The sequence below is a fragment of the Podarcis filfolensis genome (genome assembly GCF_964270895.1).
Source record: "Podarcis filfolensis genome assembly, chromosome: 16".
Taxonomy (NCBI): Eukaryota; Metazoa; Chordata; class Lepidosauria; order Squamata; family Lacertidae; genus Podarcis; species Podarcis filfolensis.
In genome coordinates, this window is record NC_139620.1 from 4,255,815 (window position 1) to 4,270,967 (window position 15,153).

At 46.5% G+C, this 15,153-nt stretch overlaps 1 protein-coding gene across 25 annotated transcripts in view; it reads left to right on the forward strand.

Annotated features, from left to right (window-relative positions):
• The window catches only part of PIP5K1A (phosphatidylinositol-4-phosphate 5-kinase type 1 alpha), a 54,837-nt gene that overhangs the window by 14,902 nt on the left and 24,782 nt on the right, over positions 1–15,153 (forward strand). For 20 of the 25 annotated variants that reach the window (XR_014542646.1, XR_014542647.1, XR_014542648.1 and 17 more), the window contains 2 exons: positions 11,169–11,206; positions 13,240–13,326. Coding sequence is in view for 22 of the 25 variants with exons in the window: in XM_083591154.1 (XP_083447280.1) it covers positions 11,169–11,206; positions 13,240–13,326 (125 nt within the window). In the remaining 3 variants the exon portion in view is untranslated. Of the gene's footprint in view, positions 1–6; positions 45–10,259; positions 10,309–11,168; positions 11,207–13,239; positions 13,931–15,153 lie in introns of those variants that run through there. The other 5 variants (XM_083591160.1, XM_083591162.1, XM_083591161.1 and 2 more) reach the window with 3 other exon arrangements.

A 15,153-nucleotide genomic window follows, 5' to 3' on the forward strand; every position in this document is an offset into this window, starting at 1 on the left:
CAGCTTCCTTTGCTGTTCACTGATGCCTTCCCGAAGATGTATGGGTAAACCGAGGCACGAGCATGGGCTTCTCCCCCTCCTCTCTGATTACTAGCCGCTAAACAGACTTGGCTTTCTTAAGTTTCATGTGTGCATGTGTGGTGTGGAACCGAGCCTTTCCTTAGGAGTGGTGAACCTTTGGGCCTGCCGGACATTGCTGGACTCTTTCTCCCATCAGCCCTTGCAGGCATAGCTGAGTGATCAAGGGCAATGGGAATTGTAGTTCACTGACATCTGAAGGGCCAAAGTTCCCCCGTTTGCCTAAGGTTACTGGATTGATGGTGTTATTGCCTTATGTGAGAACTGCGCTCTAATTGAACTGACCTCCTTCCACTCCCCAGTTTTTAAAAGCCCTTAACTTATCCTCAGGTTAGAGCAGGTGGTCCTAGAGCTCTGCACTGGAACTCTTTGTGGCAATAATATTTAAGTGCTCAGAGCACAGAAGTTTCTTACACCAACCCTGAAAGGCATTCTGATACTAACCTGTCCATTTTACATGAGACTTCCAGGTATTAGTCGCCTAGAATCTGCCATGGGTATTACCTTTGCTGGCATTATTGTATCTTTCCCAGTATTATCTATCCCAAGGATTGGGAGCACTTGTGGGGCCCTGCAGATGTTGCTGGACTACAACTCCCCATCACCCTCTGTGACTACTGGTCATGCTGGTTGCTGGGAGTTGGAATCCCACAGCATTTGAAGGACCGCATGCTCTCCCCCATCTGTGATCCAACAACAGCTTGCAGAGGATCTCTCAAGTCTCTTAAATAAGTCTTCCACTGCTCCCTGGGGTTTCTTAGAGATTAAACCTGTGGCCATCTGGTGGTAAAACATTCTCTCCCAGAACCATGAGTCATTCCTTTTGTACCAGTCGTGGTAGAGAAGTTCTCATTTTAACTCACGTTTTGTTCACACCAGGGTTGGGGAACCAGTAGTCCTTCCAGATGATGTTCTGGAAGGTGTACAGAGAGCCCAGAGCCAATGACCTCTTCCAGATCCTGTCCGGCCATTGGCCGCAGGGACCCCGTCTTTGATTTAGGTCAATGGTTTTCACCCACTCGTCGTACCTATGCAGTATTTAATGTCTGCCTCAAGAGTCCTCTTTTGATGTCTGAACATTTGTGGCATTCATTCTATATTTGGAGGGGAGGGCGACATATTTGTCAGCCTTTGGGCCAAATGCCCCAGGTGGGGAGGGCCAGAGGCAAGAGTGGGCAGAGCAAATTCCTCCACACCCTCGCAGGCCCTTCTCTGCCTTCCATCCAGTCAAGTCCAGGGCACGTTCCAGCCAGGTAGGAAGCAGGGTTGGTGAGAGGGTGTGGCCTGAAGAGAGGAGGTGTGGCTAGGGAGGAGGCATGGCCTGAGGAGAGGCCTGGTGGGTTGCATTTGGCCCCTAGGTCTGGGGTCCCCCACCCCTGTTCAAAATACAGTGCATTTTTTTTTTAATGTGTGGGTAAGAGAAGGTGGTTTGTTCTCTTCTGCCTCCGTCCTGTAACAAAGCGGCAATTCTGCAGCTCCTTGATGCACAGACTTGGTGTGAAGTGCAAGATCAAGGATGCCAGTGCTGGTGACACATCTTCTCCAAATAGCTTTCGCAACCTCGCTGCATGTTTGTTTGAAGCAGCCACCCTCCTCCTCTGCTTGAGCAACACTCCTCCATGCTTTTAAGCACTAGAGCTCTAAGCCTGCTGGTATCGGCTGATGTCCATGCTTTTCATTTCCATCAAGCTTGCTGGATTATTACACAACTCTCCTTGCCACGGCTAGTGTCCTCCCAGCCTCTGGCAAGCATAAGCGGCTCTCGCTTTTCAGCCTGGGAGCCAGAAGGTGGCCGCGTGTCGACCCTGCGGTTGTGCTGTGTTTCCAAAGGTGCTTGGAATGAGGCTGTGGCAGGAGTCGCCTCTTGCCTCCAGTTTTAGTGCTAGAGAAAAGAGCAAAGAGGTTGCTGGCCTTGCACTGAATTTCAGAGATGGAGTACGAAGTTGGGGTCAAGACTCCCCACCTGCCTTGAGGAAGGTGTTTCATTCTGGTCACCACAGTTTTCTTTTTTCACTACCTAGGAAAGGGGGAATGTGTGAAACCTTGGCTGCAGGAGAGCCACTGTGGCTTGAAAGCTGAATAACTGACAAGAGCAAGAAGCATAGGAGTTGGAAGGGACATCTAGTCCAGCCCCTTGCAATGCAGGAATCTCAGCTAAAGCATCCATGACAGCTGAAACCTCCAAGGCAGGGGAGTCTGTTCCACTGCTGAACAGCTCTTACTGCCAGAAAGTTCTTCCTGATGTTTAGTCAGAATCTCCTTTGACGCCATTGGTTCTGATCCTACCTTCCAGAGCAGGAGAAAACAAGCTGGCTCCATCTTCCATGGGACAGCCTTTAAGATATTTGAAGATGGCTCTCATATCTCCTCTCAGTCTCCTCTTTCCCAGGCTAAACATACACAACTACCTCAACTGTTTCTCATAAGGCTTGGTTTCCAGACTTTTGGTCATTTTGGTTGCCATCCTCTGCACGAGTTCCAGGTTGTAAATATCATCCTTAAATTGTAGTGCTCAGAACTGGACACAGTATTCCAGGTGTGATCTGACAAAGGCAGAATAGAGTGGTACTATTACTTCCCTTGGTCTGGACACTAGACTTCTGTTGATGCAGCCTAGAATAGCATTAGCCTTTTTTGCTGCTGCATCACATTGTTGACTCATGTTAAGCTTGTAGTCCACCAAGACCTCTAGATCCTTTTCACATGTGCTGCTAGTAAGCCAGGTGTCCCCCATCCTATATTTGTGCATCTGGTTTTTCCTGCCTAAGTGCAGAACCTTAACAATTGTCCCTGTTGAAATTAATTTTGCTTGTTTGGGTCCAGTTAAGGTCATTTTGAATTTTGATTCTGTCTTCTGCAGCATTAGCTGTTCCTCCCAGTCTGGTGTCATCTGGAAATTTGATGAGCACCCCTCAATTCCTTCATCCAAGTCATTTATAAAGATGTTAAACAACAACAGGCCCAGGACAGGACCCTGCGGCACCCCACTTGCCACTTCTTTCCAAGATGACAAGGAACCATTAATGAGTACTCGGTCAGTCAACCAGCTACAAATCCCCTTAACAGTTACAGTCGTACCTTGGATCTCAAATTTAAAACCGTTCAAGAACCAAGGCACTGCTTCTGATTGGCTGTAGGAGCTTCCTGCACTCAGTCGGAAGCCGCACCAGACATTTGGTTTCCAAAAACCGGAACACTCGCTCCCAGTTTTCGATCTTTCGGGAGCCGAAACATACGGGTCCCAAGGCATTCGGCATCCAGGGTACAGCTGTACTTAGTTCAGCCCACATTTTATCAGCTTCCTCATGAGAACATCATGGGAGACTTTGTCAAAAGCTTTAATGAAATCAAGATACACTATGCCCACAGCATTTCCCCGTTCCACTAAGTTTGTAATTTCATCAAAAATAGAAATCAGATTGGTCTGGCATGACTTATTTTGAGAAACCCGTGCTGGGTCTTAGTAATCACAGCATCCTTTTCTAAATGCTCACAGACAGACTGTTGAATTATCTGTTCGAGGACCTTCCCTGGTATCAGTGTCAAGCTCACTGGTCGGTAGTTATCTGGGTCTTCCTCCTCCCCCCCTTTTGAAGATGGGGACAACATTTACCTGCCTCCAGTCTGTCGGGACCTCACCTGTTCTCCAAGAATTCTCAAAGATAATAGACAAAGTTTCTGAAATTACATCCACGAGCTCCTTTAGTACCTTTGGATGCAGCTTATCAGGCCTTGAAGATTTGAATTCATTTAAAGTAGCTAGGTGTTCCCTTACTACCTCTTTTCCTATCTTGGGCTGCAGCTCCCTCCTTACACAATTTGCTCTGTTATCACCAGGTTGGGCATCGCTTTCCTTTTGGGTGAAGGCAGAGGCAAAGTAGGTGTTGAGTATTTGTCACCTAATAGTATTTCTTTGTGTTCCCTATGCAGAGGACCTACCACTTGCTTGTTCTTTTTCTTATTTTGGACATAGCCGAAGAAACCTTTTTTATTCTTTTTAACCTCTCTTGCAAGCCTGAGCTCATTCTGAGCTTTAGCCAGCCTGACTTTCCCCCCTGCAACTTTTGGCTACTTGTGTATACTCCTCCTTTGCAATTTCCCCTTTCTTCCATTTCTTATACATGCCCTTCTTAACTGTCAGCTCATCTGTGAGCTCCTTATGCAGCCACACCGGTTTCCTTAGATGCCTCCCATTTTTCTTTCTTGTTGGTATTGTTTGTATTTCGACCTTCAATATTACTTGTTTTAGAAGCTCCCATCCTTCTTGGACTCCCTTTTCATTGAGTATTTCTGACCACGGGATCACACCCAGTAACTTCTTCGGCTTTTTGAAATTGGCCTCCTTAAAGTCCAGAGTGCGTGTCCGACTACACTTGGTTTTCCCTTGCCTCTGTTTTTTTTTATAAATTTTTTATTGGTTTTTCAACACATATTAAAAGACAATACAACACAATACATAGACAAACAAACATATAAACATGTATAATTTCTTGACCTTTCTTTCCTAAAACCTTCTTTCAGCGACTTCCCCATACCTCCCCTTTCTGCATCCCTGTTTTAAATCATTCCAGCAACCCCTAATTTCAATTTCTTGTAGCACTTTCTTTAACTCTTTTTTTTTTCATGTCCAATTATTTGTCACTGCAATTCTATTTTGCATTACCCAAGACATTTTAACATTCATTAATTTTACAGCAATTCTTAAGATAAACTTTAAATTTCTTCCAGTCTTCCTCCACCGTCTCTTTCCCTTGGTCACGGATTCTGCCAGTCATCTCCGCCAGTCCCATGTAGTCAATCACCTTGGTCTGCCATTCTTCCAGTGTGGGTAGTTCTTGTGTCTTTCAATACTTTGCTAAAAGTACTCTTGCTGCTGTTGTAGCATACATAAAAAACATCCTATCTTTCCTTGACACCAATTGGCCTACCATGCCCAGGAGGAAAGCTTCTGGTTTCTTCCCGAAAGTGCATTTAAGCACCTTTTTCATTTCATTATAAATCATTTCCCAGAAGACCTTAATCCTAGGGCACGTCCACCAAAGGTGGTAAAAGGTACCTTCAGTTTCCTTACATTTCCAACAATTGTTATTGGGCGTGTGGTAAATTTTTGCCAGCTTGACTGGGGTCATGTACCACCTATATATCATTTTCATAATGTTCTCTCTTAAGGCATTACATGCCGTGAACTTTATACCGGTGGTCCATAACTGTTCCCAGTCAGCAAACATGATGTTATGACCAATGTCTTGTGCCCATTTAATCATAGCTGATTTAACCGTCTCATCCTGTGTATTCCATTTCAACAGCAAGTTATACATTCTTGACAGATTCTTAGTATTGGGTTCCAATAGCTCTGTTTCTAATTTTGACCTCTCCACCTGGAAGCCAATTTTCCTGTCCAGTTTGAAAACTTCATTTATCTGATAATAATGAAGCCAATCTCTTACTTTTGACTTCAATTTCTCATAGCTCTGCAATTTCACTTTTCCCTCCTCATGTTCTATAATTTCCCAATATTTTGGCCATTTGGGTTCCATATTAAGTTTTTTCACTTCCTTAGCTTCCATTGGTGACAACCACCTGGGGGTTTTGTTTTCCAACAAATCTTTGTACCGAATCCAAACATTATATAATGCTTTCCTAACAATATGGTTTTTGAATCCTTGATGAGTTTTAACCTTGTCATACCATATATATGCGTGCCAGCCAAATCTGTTATTGAACCCTTCCAGATCCAAAATGTCTGTGTTTTCAAGAAGCAGCCAACTTTTCAGCCAGCAGAAAGCCGCTGATTCATAATACAACTTTAAGTCCGGCAGGGCAAACCCCCCTCTTTCTTTTGCATCAGTTAGTAGGTTTTCCCTTGCCTCTGTATCCTGAAACAGAGGAGAACATGATCACTTCCTTCCAGGTTTCCCATCACTTCCGCTTCATCAATCACTTCCTCCCTATTGGTGAGGGCCAGGTCCAAGATAGATGGTCCCCTTGTTGGTTCTTCCACTTTCTGGGAGATGAAATTGGAGGAATTTGTCGGACCTTGCACTCTGGCAGAGTTTGAGTCCCAACAGATATCGAGGAAGTTGAAGTCCCCCATGATTATTATTTTTCTCCTTTGAATGTTTGGTAATCTTCATAGTAGGTTAAATTCTACTTAAACTATTTCAGTTAATATTTGTGTGCTCCAGGTCTTGCCTACATATGGTGGGTGAGGCCAGAAGCACAAGATCTTTCCTTTTTGGGGAAGACGTGAATGGGAAGGGAAGGCTGAGCTCTGGGTTTGAAAGGGGGGGAACCTGCCTTCCATTTCTGTCTTCTTCCATGTGGAGGGCCAGCAGGACAGGTTCCCTGAGCTGTTAAGCACGTCTAATGAGATGACTGCCTTTATATTTATCATTAAACATTTGTATGCCACTCTTCCAAATGCACCAAAACGGTCAACAAGTTTGGACCGGGGTGGGGATCGTGAAACCGGACATTAATTTAAAAAAACCACAGCCACAGTACCTAGATCAGCTTAAATGCCTGATGGAAAAGGGAAGTCTGTTCTCCTCCCCCCCCCCAATCCCCAGTAAAAATGACATTTTTCAAACCTTGGGCAGAAGGCTCCATAGAGGCCCTTCTCCAAATCTCAACAATCCTTAGTTACGGCAAGGGTGCCATAGGAAAAAGGGTTGGTTGATTGGACTGCCTTTCCATTCTGCTTTGTGAATAATTGTTTTTTTAAAAAAAGGCTTTTTCACCCCACTGCCTTTTGTATACATTCCTGGGCCTCTCATTGTTATTTTCCATGGTTTAAGTTCTCCTGAAATGAACTGAGTAGCCTCCCGCAGAGTAGCTGGGTTTTTTGGAAACAAGTCTTTTTCTTAGGATGCCTCCTTCACGAATAATCACTCTCTCCTCATAAATCCTTCTTTACTGGACCTGTTTATTGTATGATTCTTGTTAAGCAAAGAGGATATTACTGCACTGTATGAGAATGGAGTAGTCCAAGTTGACAACATGACTAATAATTTGTCATGTAAATAAATTTTAATCCTTCCTACTCTTATGTTTCTGTGAGTCTAAGGCTTTGTAAAAAATGCTGTTGCCATTTCCCTTGTCCACTAGGGGGTACCTTTTTATTTTTTGCTTGAAAGTTCCCTAATATTTTTTTCCAACTCTCTGTACGCCCTAAACTAATGTCATCCAGCAGTTTCAGACTTTGACTCCCACTAGCCCGCCTATGTTCACAGGCCACTGAAAGACCAGGAGCCTGGGGGAGGTGAAAGGGGTTTTTTTGCCCTCTGTGCCCTTCCTGAGGTCTTTTTGAAGGCTTATGATTGGCCATGTTCGGACATGGGATACAGGACTAGATGGGCCTTCAGTCTCATCCAGCAGAGCCAGTGTGATGTAGTGGTTAAGAGCGGTAGTCTCGTAATCTGGGGAACGGGGTTCGCGTCTCCGCTCCTCCACATGCAGCTGCTGGGTGACCTTGGGCCAGTCACACTTCTCTGAAGTCTCTCAGCCCCACTCACCTCACAGAGTGTTTGTTGTGGGGCAGGAAGGGAAAGGAGAATGTTAGCCGCTTTGAGACTCCTTAAAGGGAGTGAAAGGCAGGATATCAAATCCAAACTCCTCCTCCTCCTCCTCCTCCTCTTCTTCTTCTTCTTCTTCTTCTTCTTCTTCTTCTTCCTTATGCTCTCCATGTCTCCTAGAGCCGAAACAACTGTGCGTATTCCAGAAGCAGGCAGCTATTTGGAGTTTGATTCTCAGGGATGAACGGCGAGCTCTGAGAGGTCACCTGGGGAAGTCCCCCCTCAGCATCCTTGGCTCATTCAAGCTGCCGGGCTGCTTCCAGGCAGCAGGGAGCAAGCTGGACTCTTAGGAGCGCCCTTCTCCTGAACCCTCGGCAGATTGTCTCCTTGCCGTTCATGCCAGCCTCCCGCTTGCCGAAATCTCGACACGCGTCTCTGCATGACGGAGCATGCTTGGCAAGCCAGCAGGCTGATGATTCACCCTTTTTCTTGGGAGCACAGGATGTGCGGGGAGGGAAGAGTGTTCAAGAGTGTGATTGAACCTCTGGGCGCATATACCGGAACCTGTCTCAGGCCGCCTTCCAAGGAGAGAGTGCTGGCAGCAAGCTGAAAGCAGCTGCGTTCATTGGCTGCCCGTGACCAGGGTGGGCGGGCCTGGCCAGTATAATTGGCGGCTACTGAGTGGTAGGGTAAAAGTTATGCAGGTCTTATGGGTGGTGGCTGTGAGAATGCAGGGCAAGGCCTGGCGAAGTCACGTTGAGTCGAGTTAGGAGCTGTGAGGCAGGTGTGTGCAAAGCGCAGCGTGTTTTCCACCCTAAAACCCATTGGCTATCTGCACAGAGAAAAGCTATGTTCTGTGACCTGTATAATTTATGCAAACTAAGGTTGCGCATGAGAGATATACATACATTTATCTCCTACATTGCATCATTCAAAAAGAAAAAAAAAATTCTAAACATGGGCTATAGAAAGCCTACTCAGCCACCCATATTGCTGATTTTCAGCCGGGCAGTGTTCCTGCGTGTGCTGAAGCACATCTTTGTAACGATGAGGTCTAGGAACGTGCTTTAAAAAGCCCAACAGATTCTTAGGAAGCTGAATTCTGTGTTTATATGCCACAGGCTTTCTGCATTCATGTGGGATTTCGGTGCATGCCACACAGCTGCCTTATTCCACATGTGTATTGTGAAAACACTGGGAAAGGTGGGCAGAAACTATAATTTTGAGCCTGACCCTTGAGAAAGCCCTTTCTCCACTTTCCTACCCCCAAAATCCATCTTGAGGAAGAAAGGGGGCCTACTCCTAGGGTAGTCAACATCTTACAGCATTGGGTATTTTGTATTATTCATTAGCATGTGTTAGAAAGCTATTAACCTACTCCTGTGGGCAACAAATGATCATTTTAGTCATCAAAGAACCTACAATGCAAATTGGAGACTATGATAAATACAATATCAAGTCAGGTAAAAATACAACATCAGCTCCAGTGTTGTGTTCGCTTAATTTTGGGCTGATCTGCCTGTTTAATATTTGATGGTACCTGCTCTCCATCCCACCCACCCTGCACTGCTGCCGCCGCCGCTGGTGTGTTCCACCCAGGACTACCTTAGGCCAGGGGTGGCTAACTGGCAGCCAGGATACCTGTCCTCTGGTAGGGCTACCATCAATGTTGTTTTCATGTTGAAAGAAGCAGAGACTCTGGAATGCTGCATTCTCTTCTGGATAGTGTCATACATCTTTCTGTGCCCGGGGACGTGTGCTCCATAATTGCAAAGCCCTTATGAAGCAGACTGCTCTCTCCTCCTCACCTCACCCATTCCCTAAAGCAGGGGTGGGTGGCTAACCAGCTGTCCTCCAGATTTTATTGTAGTACAGCTCCCAGCACCCTCCCTCTTTGTTGGTCAGCCGAGAAAGATCAGAAATATTTCCTTGAAGCTTGAATTTGTTTTATTCTGAATTGTTTTGTTTGATGTTTTCGTGTGTTGTTTGTTTATTAAATTTATATACCGCCCTTCCTCAAAAGATCTCGGGGCAGTTCACAGAATAAAATACAAGATAAAACACAAGTAGATAATTAAACCAAAACAACAAAACCATAATCCCATCCCCTTCCCACAGTCACATTTAAAAGGCTGTAGAATATGAATCACCCCAAGCCCCTGGTTGGAGAGGGACGTTTTTGCCTGGCGCCTAAAAATAAATAATGAAGGTGCTAGGCAAAACTCCCTGGGGAGAGCACTCCACAGACAGGGAGCCACTACAAAAAAGGGCCCGTTCTTGTTTTGCCACTCTCCAGTCCTCACGAGGAGGCACACGAAGAAGGGACTCAGGTGAGTAGCGCAGGGTCTGGGATGGTTTATATGTAAAGCACTTTGAGATTTGTTCTTTAAAATATAAATTAATATAGAAATCACCATCATAATAGTAATAAAAATAAAATAATTATTATTATTTCCCGGATGGGAATGGTGTCTAGACAGTCCATTGTGGCGACCGCAACCCATGTTTAAGGTGCCATTAGGTGATTAGCTTATATATCTGAGTTTCTATCACTGAGCTTTCCAAGCCTGGGCCAGATGGATTCACAGCGAGCTTGGTTGTGTGTGGAAAAGCACTTAAGCTGTTGGCATCTGGCTGAGTCATATCTCTGTTGTGCATGTCCCTCAGTTTACACAAGATTTGAGGAATTTGAAGAATCCGGTTGAGCCTGAGTCCGGTATTGATGCTCCTTGATGCTTTGGGCAACAGAGATAGACTGGGGTGACATTGTGATAAGCAGTTGTTGACCTCACAACTACGTATTGGCTAAATATATATTTTAGCTGTGATCCCTGCATTGCAGGGAGTTGGACTAGATGGCCCTTGGGGTCCCTTCCAGCGCTACAATTCTGTACATTTATAGTTACAGTGCTGTTCTCCCTGGACATTTCTATTTCCATATTTCATTCCTATCCTGCCTGCTCTCTAAGGAGCCCAGGGTGCCATTTTCTTTCTCACCCCCCCCAAAGACCCCGATGTTGCAATATCCCTGTGATGGAAGAGGGAAATAACTGAGGGAGCCAGTGTGGTGTAATTGTTAGTGTCGGACTAGGACCAGGGACACCAGGGATTGAATCCCCAGCTCACTCATTCTCAGGTCTAATCTACCTCACAGGGTTGTTGTGGAGACGAATGAGGAGGGGGAGAAGCAGGTAAACCACCAAAGATGCATGGAGAAAAAGTTGAGATATACACGGAACAAGTAAGCTAGCTGACAGATTTGTGGCGCGTTAGGCCATCAATGGCTACTAGCTGTGATGGCTGTATGCTATCTCTGGGATCCTCAGCAGGGTGCCCTGAGCTCCAGTTTCTGGAAATGGCCAGCAGGGAGAGGTGCTGCTGAGCTTAGATCCTGCTTGTGGGCTTCTCATAGAGCAGCACATGGTGCTGGGCTAGATGACCCCCCCCCCCCGTGGCCTGATCCAGTTGCAGGATTCTCCACCTGGCAAGGTTTATGGCTGGGCAGGGTTTTCCTTGAGCAGCTAGGAAAATTGTTTCATAGAAGAGCTCCTCACGTCTTCCTTTTCTTTCTTCCAGGGACACCCGGGACAGCAACACTTAAAAAAACGCTCGAGGTAAGTTGCGATTGGGGGGGGGGGGGGAGGACAATGCAAGAAGCAAAACAACTGCATTCAAAGGATTGCAGGTGTGGGTTCTGAAAGCTCCGCGTTCTTAGACTCAGTTTGCTAACCGTCAGTCGGTCAACACCAGTTTTCTATATGGGTGCCTGTGTGCAGTAGAGAAGTGTTCGGTGCACAGAACATCTTGCCCCCAAATAAGCAGGCATTTTAGGCCAAGGATTCCGAATATTGACTTGGTTTGATGTATTCATGTATCACCATATAAATACAGAGTGGGAGCCCAGTCTTTGCCCTTAGGGATATATTTTCGTGCATTTTCCTGGGGAAAGACACAGTTGTCTGAGTTACAGGTGGGTAGCCGTGTTGGTCCGCTGTAGTCGAAACAAAATAAAAAAATTCCTTCCAGTAGCACCTTAGAGACCAACTAAGTTTTTTATTGGTATGAGCTTTCGTGTGCATGCAACCCATCCGTGCTCTCTTCCTGACAGGTTGGGGCTCCTTCCTGCTTTATAACAGCTCTCCAGAGCAGAAAAACATCAGTTGCTGAGCGCACACCTTTCACATCAGACTTGTCTCCTCTCCCCTCTGTGTCTCCTTGCTCTTGCAGCTAAACACATCCCTGCCTATGACCTCCACTCTTTCAGCTCCACCCCCCACAGCTGTCCGAAGGCCCCCTGCTCCCTCAGTTTATTCATCATGCTGCCCCATTACCCCTAGAAATGCCTCCCAGAACATTTGGGTGCTGCTGTGTATTCCCCCCCCAAAAAAACCTCACATTTTCTTGAAATTCTTGCACAGTCCCTAGTCTCCATGTCCTCCTGCAACTCAAGTACTAAATAGGTATAATTGTGTTTTTGCTATCTCACTCCATTTATCCCTCCCCCATGTGGAATTTTTAGATTCTACCTGCTCCTGTTCTGAAAAAAAAGCACATTCCTCTCTTGTTTACCCCACCTTAATTTTCCTCCCTTTTCTCTTCTGTATCTGTTATTTCTGTTGTTGTTATTACAGTTTATATCCTGCACTCCCTCCCGAAGTAGCCGAGAGTGGTGAACACATCGATAATATATTTTAAAATGTCATAAAAGTTTTTTTTAAAAAAAGTTATAAAAACAGTGATCTCAGGGTTGTCGGCAGCAATATCTTTTCAAGCATCAAATGTTAAAAACATTAACATGAATGATTTCCAATTCCTCCTCAAAGTCAGTAATGAGGGAGAAAGGCACAATTCATCAGGGAGGGCATTCGAAAGCGGAGAATCACTGCTGAGAAGCCCAGTCACGGGTCAGTGCCAGCCAGGCAGTCCCCAGTGGCTGTACCACCATTAATAAATTGGAAGAGGAATAAGAGGAAAAAGGACTCCTGCCAATAAAGGATCTGTAGGGTACAATCAGTGTCTGGATTGTAAGCCAGTTGGGGCAGGGATCTGTCCCCTCTTTCTGTTATAAAGCCCCATCACTTTATAAAGTGTATGGATGACTCTAGAACAGATGCTAGAACAGCCCCCTCCCCAAATCATGGAATTGTAGAGGTGGAAGGGACACAAGGATCATCTAGTCCAACCCTCTGCAATGCAGGACTCTCTTGTGGGACTCCTACCCGCAACCCTGAGATTAAGAGTCTCATGCTCCTCCAACTGAGCTATCCCAAATGTGCCCAACTCCCTTTTCTCTTTCCCTCTGCTTATGCCATGGGTCGGCAACTAGCAAACCTAAGGGCCAAATCAAGCCCCCTGAAGTTTTATCATCTGTTTTCAGCCAGGGATAGTAAGTCTAGAAACATACAGGATGATACCGTATTTTTCGCTCTATAACACGCACCCGACCATAACACGCACGTAGTTTTTAGAGGAGGAAAATCCGTAGGCATGCCACCCGTAGGCATTCCCTCCATAACACGCACAGACATTTCCCCTTACTTTTTAGGAGGAAAAAAGTGAGTGTTATGGTGCAAAAAATACGGTACTTAAAATCTCACTGAAGCCTGTATTTCACCTCCCCCCTTTTCTTTTTTGCTTCCGGTTCCAGTTGCCAGGTGCCTCTGGGCACTCCTCACAGACAATCAAGAAAGGCCACAGGGGTGTGGACTCCACCGGCGAAACCACGTACAAGAAGGTAAGTGCTCTTTTCCACCTCTCTGTGGCTCCGTCTCCCTCTCTCTTCCCTGGAGTGTGTGTTTGTGTGTGCATGTCCCTCCCTCCCCCTCCGCCCCTCCTCCCTCAGCAGATTCCGCCCAGCAGCCTCCAGCACCTGAGTCACCCGGCTGAGCATAAAAGGCTGGAGCAATCCAGGTAAACGTCAAAACTTTGCAAGCAGCGCTTGATGGTCACATGTTGGGAGATCCCAGGGGCTCAAAGGCCGAACCGTCCCACTGCGGCGTCACTGTCCCAGCACAGAGATTTCTCTTAAGCCTTTGGAAAGAAGGTCCCCGACTTTCCCTCCCCCAGCCCCCATTTCAGGAGTTTCTCAATTCCCCCTTGCTGTCAGGAGACAGCACTGGCCAGCCAGCCTGGGATTTCTTGCTGCTTTTTGAACCAAACTATGGTGGACGCGTATCTCTCTTGCCGGCACGCGGGCTGAACGCGGGACTCTTCGGGACCCAACGTAGTTTGACGTTGAACAGCTATGCTCCAGCTCGCTCTGACCCAGAGCCAATTCCCTGCACCTGGATGAAATGGAGGTTGACACGATCAGTCCGTTCCGACGCCTGTCTTTTTCTGTAAGTTGCGGCCTTCTGGGTGGGGATTGCCGATCTCTTCTGGAATTCAAAACATGTGCAAAAGACTGTGGCGACAGGGAAGGGAGGAACTCGCGAATTGTAGTAGAGAGGAGATACTCCTGGCATTTGGGAAGAGTCCTCGCTAGTGCTCCCAACATGGATGAGCTGGAGAGGCCGCTCTTGATTCCCTCATAATTTCAGAGTACTTCCTCCTGACATTTACTTTGAGGCTCTTGACTTCTGGCACTGAAGATCAGGCTGCAAATATTTATGTTCCTTTTTTCATTTGTGTGCTCTGGAATCTCATCAGGGCAGCTGTGCTCGAGAGAGAGGTCCACTTCCTGTTTCCTTTTGATCTCTTGTTTTGTGCGTTTACCGGCACCCTCCCTCCCCCAAGGCGGTGGGGGTTGGCTTCTTCTTGTGTGGCGTTTGCTCTTCTAGCTCTCTAGTGGCACGCAAATATTGCAACCCCACACGTCTGTTCATAAATCAAGGTAGGCACTGAAACTTGTAACCAAGAGCAGACGACCTTTAGCGTGGATTTTTTTCCCTTCCATCCTGCCACATATGACCCATCTCCCTAGCTCAGCCTCCTAGTATCAGTCTGTTTATTGGACAGGCATGGGCAATCAGAGCTCTGTGACACAGGCTGTGCCTGTTGCTCGGTTCTGCTTTGCAAAGTGCTTGATAGTACAGGGCGGTTTTATGCTCAGAGTCTTCCAGCACCTCAAAAGTCACTGCTAGTTCTGTTTCTTAGCCCAAAGGTACCTAGCGTGGTGCTGTCTGGATGCTGTGGTTTCAGACCGCAACTGCCATCGTCCCTGACCACTGATCACTCCAACCGCATTTGGAGGGTCTCATGCTGCCACATCCAAGCCTTTACATATATTGGCTCAGGGATCCTTGACGACAACCCTGTAGAGTGGGTCCAGTTTGCTTTCCCTGTGTTTCAGATTTAGAGAGGCTGAAGTGGAGAGAGTAGGGTTTTAGTTGAGGGAGTCTGTGGCTGTGGAAAGGGCTGTAGCTCAGTGGGTGGAGCATCTGCTTTGCATGCCGAAGGTCCTAGGTTAGTTAGCATCTCCAGGCAGGGCTGGGAAAGACACCCTGCCTGAAACCATGAAGAGTTGCTGCTAGTCAGTGCAGACATTACTGAGCTAGATGGACAAGGGCCTTGATATAAGGCAAATTCCTACTACAGTGGTACCTCGGGTTAAGTACTTAAT